This window comes from Mustela nivalis, assembly GCF_964662115.1.
Source record: "Mustela nivalis genome assembly, chromosome: 4".
In the NCBI taxonomy this organism is placed as follows: domain Eukaryota; kingdom Metazoa; phylum Chordata; class Mammalia; order Carnivora; family Mustelidae; genus Mustela; species Mustela nivalis.
The window spans coordinates 153,428,203-153,446,240 of record NC_139023.1 but is presented as its reverse complement, the minus strand read 5'-3'; the positions used below and the strand labels follow the sequence as shown (position 1 = coordinate 153,446,240).

The window sequence follows — 18,038 nt, the reverse complement described above, 5'->3', positions numbered from 1 at the left end:
AGACAGTGCTGATATACTGCAGTCAATTCTTTCTTCTTCTTTTTTTTTTTTTTTTTTTTGTGAAATTAATAGATTATATTTGTTAGAGCAGTTTCAGTTTTGCAATGTGAACAAAAGTATAGACAGTTCCCATCTTGGCTCCACCCTTCAATTTGCCCACCCCATCCAGTTTCCCCTAGTATAAGCATCTTGCATTGGTGCATTGGTCACCCAATTCCTTCTTATACCATTACTGAAAGTGGTCAGAATGAGACATTCTCGAGGATAATGAAGAATCATATTGTTCAGTTTTAAGTATGAAATATGGAATAAAATCAACTTATTTACAGACCCTGTTTGAAGTGGCAAGGATTTCAGCTTTCCAAAACAATTTATGGGTGTTTTTTTTTCCCATACATCAGAGTGTACAATGTTGATGAACTGCTAAGAATAATCATACATACACCCTAAATTATTTCTAGCCAGAAGATGTTAATGGGAAATCTCACACAAAGGAGGTATAGTTCAAAAATCTAAAGAAAAATGAAAATTCTTCTAATGGAATCCAGGGGAAATGGAGAAATGTAAGACAGATTATTGTGCTTCTTTTTTCATAGGCAAGAAAGCAATGACATCAGACAAAAATCACATGAAAGTCATATCTAGGTTTTAAATAACAAATAAAAGTTAGTTCCTATTAATTAGTTTTAATAGACTCAATCAGAAAAAGCATCACACTTTGAGTTCTAATAGTCCCCAAAAGTGTCACTCTGCTGACTGAGATAGATTAATAAGATGAAGAACATGATGTTAATTTTTAATGATAAATTACTACTATTAATATTATTGATAAGTTGCTGGTAGCTAAAGTAAGTTACTTGGAAAGGCCCCTACTTCTCTAAACTGTCTATAATTTGGAAAAAGAAAGCATTCTAGTCAAAATCTGGAAATAAAACTCTATGAGGTGGAGGTACAATTAATAATTCAAACTAATGAGAAAGTGACCTATTTGAATACAATACTGGCTAATTTAGAATTCCTGCTTAATAAAAATCACATGCAAATAGATTTAAGTGACCAACTTCACTTTGATAAATAAAAATTTTCTCATATTACCTAGATTCTAATATGTACATTTATAAATATAGTTTGACATCCCTGAAACAATTTTGAAATAAACAACATTAAGAAAAAAACTCCAAGTCTTCAAGGAAGACAAAGAGAGAAGCAAGCTGGAATTTAAACAGTAGTTTAAATAACTGCCAGCACATGTGTACACTTCTTCACGTAATTACAGTATCTGTTCATCCTACCTATATTCAGACACGACGCAGGTTTTAATCTGAATGTAATTTTGGACGCCTAATTACTGTTTAAAATGTCCTTAAAAAGATTAAACTAAGCATCACCACTAACACAAAAAGTTACTGTATATGCAAAACAGTGCTCATCACATGCTAGAAAATGAAATTAAAGGTAAAGGGTATCATCATTCAAAGCTAGCAGATGTTGGTGTGACTGATACATACATTATGAAGGAACATTACTCAGGTGTCAAATATATTTATCTACTAGGATCCGAAAGTTAAGGGAGGATGAACCCCAAGGCCTACAGCAATGTTTGGCTCTTCATAGTTTAAGTTGTCATAGTTGTACCTCTAGTATAAATATAAAACTACATTTTGGGAAGCACTTAGAGGCACTAACCATTTAGCATACACTATTTAATATTCACAGTAACATACTGTATATCACAAATATTATTGTCTTCATTTTATCGATGGGGAAACTGAAGCCCAGAGGTTAAATAATTTACATGGTCTAAGTCATATAATTAGTAAGTGGAGGATACTTAATAAATATTTGCTGAATGAATGCTTGAATCTGTATAAAGCCTCCAGGTGGCTTTCAAGAGAAGCTATCGACTTTTAAGAATTTATAATTAAACTAAGGGGTTAAAAAAGAACAGAACATAACCACAACAAAAACTTATGAGTTGGGTCAAAACTCCAGCATACTTTGAAATGCCTCAAATTATAAACTGTCAAAACTTGGGAGTCCCTAGTACAAATAATAAAAAGCAAGAGGTCATGATATCTTTACTTGCTAAAGGCCAAAGTGGTTCACAAAGATATTAACATTTTTATTATAAAGAAGGCATCTTCAAAATATTTATGACATGAAAGAAAATGTTATATAATATTAGGAATAAATGTATACTAGTTAATTGGTAATACATTTGCATTAATGCAGTTTTTCCTTTATATTTTCATATTTCAAAGGCTGCAGTTAGGAGCACCTGGATGGCTCAGTCATTAAGCATCTGCCTTTGGCTCGGGTCATGATCCCAGAGTCTTTGGATCTAGCCCTGAAGACCCTGGGATTGAGTCCCACATTGGGCTCCCTGCTCAGCGGGAAGCCTGCTTCTCCCTCGCTCACTCCCCCTTGGTTGTGTACTCTCTCTCAATGTCTCTCTCTGTCAAATTAATAAATAAAGTATTTTTTAAAAAGTTGCAATTAATTTGATGGATGCAGTACAACTGATGACATCCAAGAACTGAGGAAATATTATTTTTTAGATTTCTGATAAAGAATTCATCTTTTAGAGTGAGATTCACTGTGGTATCGGTATTCACAATTGCTACATTCAGACAAGATGTGTAGGACAAGATGTGTTCTACACAAAATGACTGGACACAAGATGGGTCCAATTTTGGACATTAAAATTGAGAACTTAGGTCTAGAAAGTGTCAAGTTTCACTGAAACTGGTCACAGCAGGTAACAAAGAATATGGATGTATTAAGATGGTCAGGATACTGCAAGGAAATAAAAGGTAAACAAATTTTTATTTGAACTGTACTTAAAATATTAATACAATATTGTAAATTCACCAGGCACAGGCATCCAAATTTGCAACAAAAGAAAAATTCAAGCAAAAAAAATTTTTTTGCTCATTTCAGCACTGCACATTTTAAAATTTGTAGCATGGTTGCTGTGGTGCTAAAATATTTTACCTTTATTCTTTCTTCTAGTTGAAAGTCCTAGATTAATACATTGTCTACTAATTTCTGTTTATATTTACCCTAGATAATTCACACTAAATGAGGTAACAGTATCTCCTATGACGTACTAGGGGAAAAACAAAAGCAAAATGCATCAGCTGGTTTGACTGATGAATAAGCTATAGAATATTCTAGGTCTGAATCTCTTGTTCAATTATATTAAGATGAAAGAGGGCCTGGGAAATTTGCTTCCCTTTGAAGCTTCTAAAGGGTTTACCCTAAGTCCACATACTTCTGTGGACTCATCGTATACCACATACTGGAATGATTCAGTGACAAGCAAAGGGGAGGGTAGTCAAGATCTATTATGGTCAGGGCAGTGTGTAAAATAAAGTTGACCTGAAAGACACAGGATAAAGTTACCTACTGAAATGTAAAATTAACACATGATGGATCAGATTAAAAAGAGATAAGATATATCCATCTATACATACCATATACATGCATGTTGCCCTCAAAAAAAGTGAATGGCCTCCAGTTTAGTATGACCTGACTCATCATAACCAGACTGAAAATATTAAATTATGTAGCCAGAGGGTAATATTCAGTGTTTGAGAGGCACAGTTTTTCACTTTGACTCTAACACAAATCAAGAGAAAGGGTTTTGCCAATTAACTTGAGTATTTTAGCTTTCTCGGGTAAATAATTCCAATAGAGAAAGCTTTTCAAGCTATATACAGTGACGGACTCCTCTCCGTGTCAACTAGTTCCCTTGCTCTGACTAGATTCTCATCAGCAAATTGGGGATAAAATTAATTTGCTAATAAAAATTAGCACTGTTTATTCTTATAAAAATAATTTGTGTTCAGGATTACGTATCAAATTCTTAATGAGTCCATGTAATGATGATGATGATGATGCATTAGGATGCTCTTGATTGCAAACAACAGGAACCCCTATTCAAAAGAGTAAAGGGATTTACTTTCCTATACAATAAGAAATTTCAAAGTATTTTGGCTCCAAGGTTGTTAGGCTCATGGACCCAATTCTTTCTTCCTATTTGCCTATGTTAATAGCGCTCATGGCTGCAAAATGGCTGCATCTGTTCCTATCATTATACACTCATACATTAGTCCCAGAAGTATACACATGTACAGGTATGTACACATATACACAGATATGGTATTACCTTCTTCTGTCTCCTTTTGGAAACTTAAAATTTTCTTTGCACATGTTTCTTCCAATCTTAAGGTCAGAATTAGACAGCATGGATGCCAAGCCAAGAGGCTTGGTAATCATATTATCATGATTACCCTGAGTTCCTTTTAAAAATGGAAAACTACAAATTTCTCATTTACATTTTAGCTGGTCCAACAACAAAAAGAATACATTATTATGAAAATAAATTACATATGCATTTCCACCTAAAATATATACACAGGTTCAATTTAAAATATTTCTTGTAACAGATTCTAACCCACATCAATCTAATAATTATGCAGAAAATTATATGCATGCATGTGGGTCTTCCTCTATGAAGGCAAGAAAACTGTGTTTATATAATAGTTAAGACTGTTTTTAACTGATCCCAATGGGAATATTATTATTATTATTATTTTTAAAGATTTATTTATTTATTTGAGAGAAACAGAGTACGTGAGTGTGGTTGGTGGTAGGGCAGAGGAAGATTCTCCAGAAGACTCCCGTTGAGGGGCTCGATCCCACAGAGCCTGAGATCGTGACCTGAGCTAAAACCAAGAGTCCAATGCTCAACTGACTTAGCCACCCAGGTCTCCTGAGAATATTATTTAAAAAAAAATTTTAAACATATTTACATAAACAAAAGTACAACCTATAATGTATTGAAATTAAACCATGTTTGCTCCTCAATTTTTTTGACTCGAAATTTAAAAATAACTAGATCAAGAAAAATGTTTCATACCAAATGGAGCTCAAGGAATATAGCTAATTGGTTGAGAGGATAAATTATTTTATTATAATACTGCTAGCAAAATAAAATCAACACACGTAACTTGTACATGCAGGGGAAATACAGCCTAATGTAAACAGATGGTTTTTAGCACATTCCTCTACTAGAATGTGGTCACCTGCCACAAAGTACACAAGCTCATGCACAAGATCAAGACTTTACATACAGCTGAGATCACAGGTCATGCAGATAACAACAGCGTGCTAGATAATCGTACCACAAACTGGGCGGATGTTCTCCCCCACCCCATGAGCCACTGCCAGCAGTTGCTGTGGAGTTTGGTTACCCATATCCGTGACATGAACGATGTCCTTTGGAGAATCTTGTTCCCTGTGGCTGTAAGTATTCTTATTTTTATAATACTTTAATGATGCTTGCTATCAAAATGATAAGTACAGAACTAGAGATTATGGAAAAGTAGACTTTTTATAATACTGAACAATTAAACACATCTTACATCAGGTGCTTACAATAAACACTTATATTTACACATATCATCAAAACTAATTTACTTCTCAGGCTTAAATGAACCCAAAACAACACATCTGACGATACTGCTCCAATTAGAGGGGAAAAATATTAACCTCCAAATAAAAAGTACTTCCTGATTTCTAACACTCAAAAAACTTGACAAGAGTCATTCTAAGACCTGGCTAAAGTAAGACTCATACAGATTTAGTTTTATATAAAAACATCTATTAGGATAACTCTTTTAATTACATGATTTTAATTCTGAAGGCTTGACTTGGATAAACAACCAAGTGACACTATTTATGTTAGTCAACAAAATATAGAATATAGTCGTTGAAAGTACTTTCCCTCATTTCTCTGCATCTACAAGTGTATTTATCTCAATGTCCTTCTTTGCCTATTTATAACCTAGGTGCATTCTGCTAAAGATAGGATTCTATTTTGTTATCAGGTAACACCTGCTAAGCTACTGATGTTCATAAAAGGATAGAATCAGAATTCTGGAACCACAAGTCAAAGGTTCAGCTCTATCCCTCTTGAGAGCTCCTTTCAGAGACTGAATTCAACTTTCTGGAATGCTCCAGAATATCTTTAAGTCAAGCAAGGGAGTGAAGAAAAAGAAAATACAGCCAACTCTCAATAACAATGGAAGGTAGGATGGTTAAGTAAAATTTGAAGATCTAAAAATCTTATTTTAGTTAATAACTTCAATCCCCTCTCTTAGCAAACATTTGACTTAAAAAAACTTTAAAAAGTTTTGTTAGATAAAAAGAGGTCTTTTAATTTTACCTTTCTTCTCTGTCCACTCCTCCAAACACAGTAGAGGAGGTTTAACAAGAATTCTATAATCTGATATGTGTAGCTGCAAAGATGGAAACACATTTTGACATCTAGCTTTTTCAACTTAGAGATTTAAAACTATCCATATCATATTCTAGTAAATGAGGGTCTATCTATGGTTTCATCTTTGCATAAAAATGATGGCTTTATAATCTGTTTTAAAAATTGGTACTGCTTTAGCAAGGAATGACTACTTACCATAATTAATACCAGCAGTTACATCCAACTTTTCTGACTTTGTAAATATACCAGTACTTACCAAGTTATACTTTCCTTAGAATGTACCAAGTTATTACTTTCCTTAAATGTAACATTGCAAGTGATATGAATTAAAGATGACAGTTCTACTCATTATCAGTAGAATTCATGACAGGAACCAGAATGCCTTAATAAATTGGGCATAATAAGACTGAAGCTTGCAACAGCTGCCTTTCCTTACATATCTAAAGTAAAATACTGTACTATTCTGCCAAGATTCTCCAGTAAGCATCATTTCACTAACTTAAGAGAGTGATACGATATATGTATCTTACTATAAAGTTTGTCATATGAACTGTTTTAACTAGCTGCAAGTAATGTCAAATGCTAGCAAACAGAATAATGAAGTCTTTGAAATCATATCATTCTTCAAATATGTTAAGTAGAAGAACATCTTGTACAGAGTAGCTATGCCATAGTGCAAAATCAAAAAGTGACATGCTCACTGTTGCTACATATTTAGAAGGAACAGAACTTGGATTTGACAAAAAATAAAGTAAAAACAAGTGTCTTTTATGATAAAATGCAGCAGAAAAAAATTTACAATCAAGGGATAAGTTATAAAACCTAAATTTATGACAGTTTATCTATTCATCTGCCTTCCAAATTAACTATCAGTACTCTATTCAATCTGAATGTCAAAACTCTTATTAAACAGTAGTGAGATAACAGATTTCTTAATTTAAATATGTATATTAGGCTCTATAATATATAGATTTTGTTATATTTGTGGTGCTAAGACTTAACTGATAATGGATGGTGTTTCAGTAAAGCTTTGCAATGGTGTTATATTTTTTATTTGTATACAAGGAGAATTTAAGAAATCGTATTTAATAAGTAAAAATCAATTTTTAAAATGTCATTTGTATTATATGCATATTTATAAAATCAGTATTTGTACAATATTCAAATATTTTACATGGGAGAAACAGGTTTTTTTATTATAATATAGCTAAAGTTAAGATATTCTAAAGAACTTGATATATTTTGCATATATATGCATACATTTGTATATACATGCATATATTTGATATATTTGCATAATTTACATAGTCCTTTAATACCTCTACAACAAATAAAAAAAAGTTGGTTTTTGAAAATTAAATCAAAATAATTGCCAGTTAAATTTTTCCACAGAAAAATATTCAACTATAAGTAGTAGTTCTGAGGGCTGTATAAGTTGTTAGATTTCTAAAAATAAGCCTAGTAGACATTTATACATTTCTGAGGAAAAAAGAAAAAAACAGCATTTCTGAGAATCTGTACTTTCCAGGATATATATTAAAGCAAGAATGGGGGGAAAATCAGTGAAAGCATGGTCTTCATATTTTGATATTTTGATAACATTATTCAATTTTATGCCAATCTATAAGCAGTTTCTATGGCAACAGGGACTGTTAAAGGCATTAAGAAGACAACATTTTGATGTGTCACAAATGAACAATGTCCTTTGTGATTGTCTCTGATAAAAATAGCCTCACTACTAAATAGAAAAATAAAACAGGAAGAAAATGCTGCAGATAAAATCTGATGAACATTCTGTGCTCTCCACATATAATGCAGTCATATTGTAATCAGGTCCAGCAGAGGACTGCATATATGTCACGGAAGCTGCCACACAACATGAGCAGGTAGAAAGATTTAAAATGTGAGTTGATAAGGTAAAGAGAAATGACTATGTTACATAGCATTAACTTTACTTAGTAGACTTCTCAGTCATTTCCTCATTGAACAGGAATATTCAATGACCTGTTACTTTACTTGCAAGTTTATTATATTGGAAAGCTGCAGTAAGATCATAATAAAGTTCAACTCTTCCAAATACTCAAGTTTTTCACTTACCTCCTCTGGGTTAGCATTAAAGGTAAGGCTGCCTTCATCCAACTGCATATACAATTTTCTGAAAGAAAATCCTAGAGGTGGGTTCTTATTATAAATGGAACAGTGACCCCAAGTGGATTTACACAACCTGTAAAAGATAAAATCAGACAAGAAGACATTACTATATTTAATTTCCTAAGTTAAATATGTATACTCATGATAAAATAGTAACATGAAATTTATAGCTCAAAAGCTGAAAATGTTTAATGCTGTACTTGTTTTTTATTTGTTTACTAGAGTATGATTGACAAATGCCTTCAAATTAGCAATTCTGATAGTACTTAATAAACATGAGTTAAAGATTAATAATACTCATGAGCACTATTTGAAATTAAATAGAAACTACTACTAATAATAGCAATGATAGCTATTTATTTAAAACATTTACCCAGTGCTTATTAGATGTCAGGCACTATTTAAAACATTATACGAGTATTAACTTGCTTAATTTTTACAGCAATGTTATGTTGGTTCTAAAGATAAAGAAACACAGACACAATAAAAGATAAAAAAGTTGACTTGAACCCAAGAAGTCTTACTCCAGAGCTAGAAATCTTAATCAAGAAGCTAAATAGGATTAAGTTACTATGATCTATTGCAAAGTAAAGTTGAATGAGGGTAAAGATTGTTAGGTTGGGGGGAAAACTTTGTTGTTGTTGTTTTTTTTTTAACAATATATATATTGATAACAGGCAAAATAAACATAGAAAGTACAATGCTATTAACTTTAGTACATACATCAAAAGCTGGGTATGACATTAAGCATACCTGCTTTTAAGATGCTGCTTCAGAACACTTTTTTGTTTGTTTGTTTATTTTAACATCACAGTGATACATGATTGTTTAAAAATTCTAGGAAACCTAAAATGCTAATAGTTTATAGCAAAACATACTATTTTTGCAGTTTGGGATAGTCATGTCCAACTCTTGTACAAAGGCTTTAGCTACTGGTTATTATTTGAATGCTTAAGTTTTATCTTATTACAATGCCTAGAAATTCTGGATCATTAGACTATAGATCATTAAATTTAAAAGTACATTACTCTAGAGATATAGAATACTGCAATTCTATTTTAGTGCACTTTTAATGACACTATCTCAAAATTTTCTGATTTTTGTGTGTTCAAAACACCTACTTACAGTGATAGATATTAAAATAGTTATCATTTTCTGATAGTCATTCTTGATTTTTGACTCAAATTTCATGTTACACACATACAATGTGTAGGGCAACAAGAAAAAGTTACTGTCTCAGCCTGTAACATCAAAAATATGTAATTTAATGAGTAAAATATGTAATTTAATGACAATATCTTAATAGTTAATTATGTCCTTGCATTATTTTTACCAACCAAATGAAATCCATGATTTCGAGTTTAGTGAGTTTTAGTGAGTTTAGGAGCTTGTTTAGAAAATTGTCAATATTTTAGCAGAAGCTTTAGTCCTATAGGTTTTGACTTTTATTACTGAGTGATGTGAAAATAGAACCTGTCAACATTAATAAATGTTTCACACATCTAAAGCTAAAATAAAAACTAAGCTGGCCTTAAATTTAAAATAGAAACACTTTACCACTAAGAAAAAAAAAACAAGTGTCATAAAAATAGGCATAATTATGTGGTAAAAATAAAGGAAGCATTTCTTTCAGAAATGAACATCCAGATTTAAATCTCAGGTAAAGAGGACATTCTGATTGGGTTCAGATAAGCTTAGAAATAAACTTTCTTAAGAGTTCAAATATAGGATTACAAATTAAGTTTACTGGAAATACTAAAACGCAGAAATTTTAAATAATTAATGAGCCAGTTTTAAAGTTTTAAAGTATTTTTATTTCTTCTTTTACTGAGTAAGAAATTAATAACCATAAACACTACTAATAGTAGTACTTTCACAGTACCTTCACTATAACAAGACAATGAGAGTAACAGGATGACATTTATGATTTTTATCTATTTAGAGGTTGAGAAATTAACTATATAATTAATACTGTAATTCTGTAGCATCAGAAAGCCCAGAGTTAGAGATGTCATTATCGGTAATACATTTTTACTAAAGTTTGGTTATTTGGATAATTTACTAATTCTTTCAATTAGATTTTCATTTGGAAATTATTTAAAGTCACAAAAAGACCTTTGTTTTTAGACATGTTTTAAATAACTAGAAATAATGAGATATCAATAAACCTTAGACACCAGAAGTTGAAGATCCCAACGATTCTTCTAAATTTGGTAACATATTTATGACTCAAGTATATGACGCTATTTAAGGAGTCATTGGAGACTGAAGTTATACATAAAACAGATTCTATTTCAAACATTCTTAAATTTATAGATTAAATTTAAACTGATATAATCGCTGCTATAATTTCTATAGTCCACTTTCACTTCAGCAAGCAGAGTATCTCCTTGTATTCTACTATTTTCCTACTTCATTGATGAAATGTTGGTTAGAAAAAATAAAAACTAGATAAAATAGTTACCACAGTTTATATTAACAAGCACCTCTGTGACAGAAAGAAGTATATAAATGAGTCAACACACAATCTTCATATGGGAAGCACAAACTCTATCAGGGGTGTGAACACTAAATTTTGGATTACAAATTCTCACTAAATTTGTATTCTTTTTTAGATATTTTATTATTTTTTTAAGTAATCTCTACATCCAGTGTGGGGCTAGAACTTACAGCCCTGAGATCAAGAGTTAGTTGCATGCTCTACTGACTGAGGCAGGCAGGCACCCCAACAACTTGTATTTTTAGAATAAACTGACATCTCTTCACTTGTAACTTCTAACTGTAGAGTCATTTACCTTTATACTGTCTTTCTTTTACCAATATCAAATTTGACTGTGATGATGCCTCATTATCTTTCTGGGTTTTAATAAAAAGAAAGTTAAAATACAAACCAAGATAAAAAAGAAATAGATCATAATACACGTGTGTGTGTGTGTGTGTGTGTGCGTGTGTGTGTGTGTGTGTGTAATAGTAATAAAAACATTTAAGCATGATTGTGTTTAGAGATATCTGAATCAAACATGTTAGGCTGAACTTACCCTTGCCAGAGAAGTTCATCATTCGCAAGGTCCTGCCAAACACATGAAGCTAAGCAGAGGTCAGTTGCGTTCAGGTAGGACAAGATGGTAAAGCTTAGCTCAGGGGGCAACATTTCCAAATTAATGAATCCTTCCTGTTCTTTAGATTTCCGTGCTTTCAAAAGATGATATATATCAATGCCTCCTTGGACTTGTTTACGATGACTGGTGTTAGAAATGTTGTTGGCAGCCATCCTCCTGCTCTGCTCTCTGCTGAGGTAGCCTTGCTCACTATAACCTTCTTGCTGTAGCTGCTGGTTTCTGGCCACTCTCCACAGCCCCTGACCCATCTGCAAGCCTGGGAGAAAGCCAGAATGTAGTACGGTTAACTGTGACACGAAGCATTAATTTACCAGAATTAACATTCCTCATTAAAGCACCTTAAAAGGAGCGATATGTTACAAAGTATAGCTGGAACATCATTAAGTATGAAACTTGGACAGAGAAAGTTGCAGAAATATTTGATTTGATCATCACTTTTATCCTAGTTTGCTAACTACTTTTAAAGTCCACAGGTGACATAATCATTTTTCACATGGTAAGATTTAAAAGTTACTGATGTCCTAAAGACTCTTACAAATTATAATTATGTGGACTTATGGGCCCGTATTAAATACAGCTCTGATCAGAGCACAGGACTTTAGTTAAAAGGCCTCTAGACCCTGCTTTTTATCACAACTCAGGCTAAGCTAAGCTAGACCCTTTTAAACAAACTCCCAGATGCATAACAGCTGTGAAACAGGCTTTTCCTTTAATTCTTGCCAGTCTACACTTAAGTTGTAGACTGTAATAAAATGTAACATAGGCCCTGAAGTCTAATTCAGAAACCTTATAAATTAGACACCTAGAACTCCATGATAAATAGCTTAGTAATGACTATTTGGTTTTGTTGTTACTTTAAATAAAAATCGTAATTTAGTCTAATTTTCCAGTTCTTCTCCATATAGCCCTGTAGATTCCTTAGAGGTACCTGGGAAAAGGTTGAAGAGAGTGTACTCCAGCCTCCTCTACCTTCATTTGACCTCCAACCAGAGTGGCTCTACATTTATCTGTTAAGAAATACTGGACTAGCTAGTTTACAAATGTTAGGAAACTAGTGGCCTAGACTTTCTATTTGATCTTCGCTTTAAAATAAGTTAATTTTCCCTAGGCAAATAAATTAATAGAGAAACATAAAACCAGGAAGAGATTTTAACTAATATAGGTACTTCCATGATCCCTTTTCCAAACAAAATATTCTTGTTTTATAAATCTGAGTTGGCTACTAATATGTGTGTGTGTAATTTAAAAATTGGGAAGGGGACTGATTTTCATAGAAAATCATAAAATAAATTTCATAGCATGGCCTATCTATAAAACAGTTTTAATTAACTGTTTATAATGAGAACTAACAAAAAAAGAAAGAAAATAAAAAACACCCAGGGTGACTAGGAATTTTAAAAATTAGGAATTTCAGAGATTGTCAAAGATATTATTTTTTCAGTATTTAAAAAGCCATGCTTCACATGTATGTTTACTGAGTTATTGGCTATTATTCGGATAATGACTACTGTAATGGGTTACTTGTTGATCAGAACAGGAAGACAGTCCAGGATAATTTTTCACTCTTCTTCACAGTGAACTGCTTGGAATCCCAAGAATTTAAGGTATAAAGGGATAGGGGGTTCAAAGAAAAGGAACATAGTTCCATAGTAGTTTTTAAATGTGGGGAAATTTATTTTTACAAAGAAATCATAAAAAATAATCTTTTATCCCTAACATACATACTACAATAACGGTAGCAGTTCTTAAATTAGTGATTAGGCTATAATAATTAAATTTGCATTTTAATATAGGATATTAAAAGACTGAAAAGACAAGACACAGAGCCAGAGAAAGTATCTGCAAAACACTTATCTGACAAAGGACTGGTATCTAAAATATACAAAGAACTCTTAAAATTCAACAATAAGAGAACAACCTACTTAAAAATTTGGAAAAGATCAACAGATGTCTCACCAAAAAAGATATATAGGTAGTAAATAAGCTTATAAAAACACACTCTACATCATGTGTTACTCTACAATCTCAAATCAAAACAATGAGATAATCAATGCTATACATATATTTGAATGCTTGAAATCCAAAACACTGATAATACCAAATACAGGCAAAGGTATGGGAATGCAAAATGGTACACTCATTTTGGAAAACAGTTTGGCAGTTTCTTTACCATATGACCCGACATTTGTGATCCTTAGTATTTACCCGAATAAGTTGAAAACTTTTGTCCACATAAAAATTTGTAAACAAATGTCTGTAACATCTTTAATCTAACTACCAAAACTTGTAAGCAACCAAGATTTTTTTCAATAGGCCAACTGATAAACCTTGGTACATCCATACAATGAAATATTTAGAACTAAAAGAAATGAGCTTAGGAAGTCCTGAAAAGACATGGAGGAAACAAATGGATATTACTGAGAGAAAGAAAATGATCTGGAAAGGCTACATAATGTATGAATCCAATTATTTGACATTCTGGATGGAAAAGGCAAATTACAGAGAGAGTAAAAATGATTAACAAAAAATAAAGAATATCAACAAAAATTTGTAAGGAATTTTAAGTTTGCTAAGTGTTTAAACAATGCCATGTCATATTACAACATAAGTATAATTTAATTGACACAAATGTAACTTTTAATATTCAAAATCATAAAGAAAGGTATGTTATTTCTATCATGGCTATTTCCCTGTTTATCATAGCAAGAAAATATCTAGAATCACCTTGCTTGCTAAGGTCATTCAGCATATCTTGTCCTTTTTTTTGATGATCACATTTAGTTTTCTCTTTTGTTTTTTTATCACTAAAGGTAAATAATACAACATGGTAACTATAATGTTTGAAGTCTCAAGATTTAAAGCATTTAATATCAATTTCTGTATATTTCCCCTGCAGCATCTTTCTGGTTAAGCAGCTGTTAAGCAGCTGTTGTTATTCTCAGAGATGTTGCTAGGGAACACAGAATCAGGGTGATATCCCTAGGCTCTAGACTTTAATGGGGATCACTTAAGTTGAGCACTGGATAATGTGATTCAGAAAGCATCCGGCAGGTAGAAAGGTAAAGCTAGCAGCTGGCTCTTGGTGGGTGGGGGGGACAACAAAACCTTGATGGGGAGGATGGAAGTTTGAGGTTCATATACACATAATTTAGACAAAGGAAACTGCATTTTCTATTTTCCTACTAATGAATAACACCACAAATTGCCTTTTTGGAATATCCTTTTCCCTTTAAAGCAGTTCTTCATACTGGGCAAAAACAAAGTATGATAAACCACTTGAGGAAGATTAATATTAAAAAATTATGCTCTGGGGAAAGGAAAGGGTGTTTAAAGAGTTCCATCCCCATTCTCCTTACAGTAACAGGGATGTGGAATGTGGGTGGAACTGTCAGAAAAGTGATAAAATTCTTAAAATGACATGCCATCCACTGCAGAAGCTGTATAGGAAGTCATGGAAAGAGAACAATGTTGTGGACTCTGAAATCAAACAGACTTGAGTTTAAATCCTGACTCCAGTGGTTATTATTTACAGGATCTTGGGGAATTCGACTTTTCTAAGATTTAGTTTCTTCATATGTAATGGGATCATTTGCATATTACATAATAATAATACCTACAGTTCAAAAGGTTGTTGAATTGAATGAGATAATGCATATAAAGTTCATCTCACAGCTATGACAATATTGGCTATTTGTTGTGACAAGATCATATTTTTATAAAATGAAAATGAGAAGAACTTTGGTAAAATTTAATGATACTTCAGTTATCTAGATGTTATGCCTGCTGAATAAATTCATTTGTTCATATTGATACTTGATCAGCCATGGTTATTCTTTCACTCATAAATCCCATTCTTTCGTACTGATGACCAAATCAACCAATCAACCAGATAAACCCAAACCTGAAAACCCAAAAAGCCTGTATTATGTTCCACAGAATTTTAAAACTGCAGCATGTCTTATGCCAATAAGAATGGCATGAAGATCCTTATGTTATTATTAGTAATGAGTCAGCATCTGTCTCTAAGAGATATAAAATATGATAGAGTTTCATGCTGGGGTCTTACATGATTTCAAAATTCTTGAAAATGGGTTTTTGAACTGAATCAATAAAAATCTGACTTCAAAGTATAAAATCTTCAGATTTCTATTAAAGTTTTAATAAAAATCTTAGTATAAAGATTTTCAGCATTAAAACATAACATCATAAAACATACAGTACTCTCTGTGATTTGTGCCAGGAATTCAGTCCAATAAATATCAAGCTGCATAGTGGAATCATTGAATATACAGAGTTTCAAACTGAAAAAAAATACTAAACTCAAAAGAATTTTTTTTTGTATTTGAAATAAATACTTTGTTGTAAGTACGGATTTTTGTGATAAAATCAATGCTGATAATCTGTTCACTCAAAACAAATTGAGGAATATAGATACTTCTAGGAAACTGTACTCTTTAGAGCATAGTCTGTTTAGTGTACAAATAAAAGAAATATGGTTAATCCTTGTAATTCCTGGTAGTTATGTTCTATAAAGTCACTACAGTGAATTAGCCAATACTGAACCATTATTCCCAGGAGATACATGGGGTTAGGTTCCTGCAAGGTTCTGGCCACATTTTTGCCAACTCATTAATACATAATTTTATTTTATGCATATTTATGTTTAAAGATATCTTGTTCAATATACATTGTAGATTCATTATCACTGAACTCAGCAAACCTGATCAGAGCTCATCTGACACAGGTATTTTCTCTCTAAAGAACCATCACAGCCTTCTTGCACTTAGGACGCTAGACAACACTTCAGCAGTAAGCGTGGGGCCATTTAAAACGGTGAAATCATCAACAAAAAATGCACAAAAATGTAAAAAATGTGCCACTAAATAGATTACAAAAAGGACACTTGTTCACAATATGAGATCTAAGACAAGAGAGCAGAGCCATCGCCTTATTTGACCTTATGCAAGAACAGCACATCAGAGACACAAATTTTCTGCAGGTCTGTCTGTGTATGTCAGAGAATGACTGTGAAAATGCTAAAAGTATTGATTTGGGGTATAAAAACAAATTTTAGTGAGTACAAGACTTCACAAATACAAAATCTGCAAATAAGGAAGATCGACTGTAATGAATACAATTTAAAATATCTGATGCCTTTTCCTCCAAATTTGAATTTATTTTATTTAAAGTTTATCGTGTTCGGAGGATTTATAAAATGCTAAGGACCTTCAAAATGAAACCAAAGATATTTTCTCTTGGTCTCCAAAGTTAGAAACCGTGCTTCATTATTTCTCAGCTGATGGAAATAAATTAAAATTTCATAATTATGTAGATTACAGAGAAGAAATGATTCTAACAAAAGTTCCACACAAGATTTTAAAGTTGAAATTCTTCCTTCCAGAGAAAAGAAAAAATTATCAGAAAAAGAAACAAGGCAATTAAGATGCTATATTTTCTTATTTTGCAGAATGATAAACGAAGATTTAGATACTATTTAGTAAGTTTAAATTTCTGTTTTTCCAGAGAATGAGTAATGCAAATAAACAAATAAACAAACAAGCAAATAAATACATAAATATCTCAGAACGCCTTTTTAAATTGGATGAAGAATCTCAAATAAAACAATGGCCAAACATGCAAATGAATGTTATGCAAGAATTTCTATTTTCCTGGAATTATATGAATATGTCTTTCAATTTAATTAATTTTCATTTTCAATGGTAGTCAAGTAATGCTCCCTATGTCTCAGAGCTACTACATTCTGTTTTTGTGCAAGGGCCAAATATTTATATTCAATTCTGTACTACTTGCACAACTACTCATGTATATAAGTACATGTATATGCAAATGTCTCACATGGATAGAAGACTCAAAAGACTTGGAACTACTGGTTATGGGATGGGTAATGTGACTGAACAGCTTTGAAAACTCAGCAGCAGTGTGTATAAATATGTCACATTAGCTGAAAGAGACAGCTACTTTATTAATTTGATCCCATGCATAAGGAATTTATTATTTTTGTTTATTATCTTACATTTCAAATTTAACTTTGTGTTCCTAAACTCTTATGCTACCATGGCACAGTAGCTGGGATAACATAAATGGAAATTAACATGACGTTAGGAGGATTCCAGCATTTTTCAAAAATAAACAGTCTTTGAAAAATATTATCAATAAAAGTGAATAAATCTTCTTGCTTAGCTAAAGGTCCATTTATGGAGCAAACAGGCACTATCACCTCTAATGATGTGCCTCACCTCTACCTGACAATATTTTAGGCATGTTACATCCAGGTTATGATGTATATATGGTGCTTTTGCTTTTGAGAAAGCTCTTTCAGTATTACATAGCTTGATTTTAATAGTCTCAAGCCATAAAATTATTTTGATCCATGCTAATGTGATTTCAGGAATAAGTCTTAAGCCAGGACCAGGATAAAAATAAATGGTAGCATACCATCTCATTAACATGATTTATGAGCT

At 32.1% G+C, this 18,038-nt stretch overlaps 1 protein-coding gene across 2 annotated transcripts in view; it reads right to left on the bottom strand.

The window, feature by feature from the left end:
• Window positions 1-18,038, bottom strand: part of FBXO8 (F-box protein 8) — a 54,755-nt gene that overhangs the window by 21,285 nt on the left and 15,432 nt on the right. The window contains exons 2-5 of one of the 2 annotated variants that reach the window (XM_082726941.1): window positions 11,476-11,812; window positions 8,384-8,510; window positions 6,233-6,305; window positions 5,190-5,308 (exon numbers count right to left, since the gene is read on the bottom strand). In XM_082726941.1, coding sequence (XP_082583067.1) covers window positions 5,190-5,308; window positions 6,233-6,305; window positions 8,384-8,510; window positions 11,476-11,804 — 648 coding nt within the window. In that variant the 5' untranslated portion in view covers window positions 11,805-11,812. The remainder of the gene's footprint in view (window positions 1-5,189; window positions 5,309-6,232; window positions 6,306-8,383; window positions 8,511-11,475; window positions 11,813-18,038) is intronic. The other variant, XM_082726940.1, reaches the window with a different exon arrangement.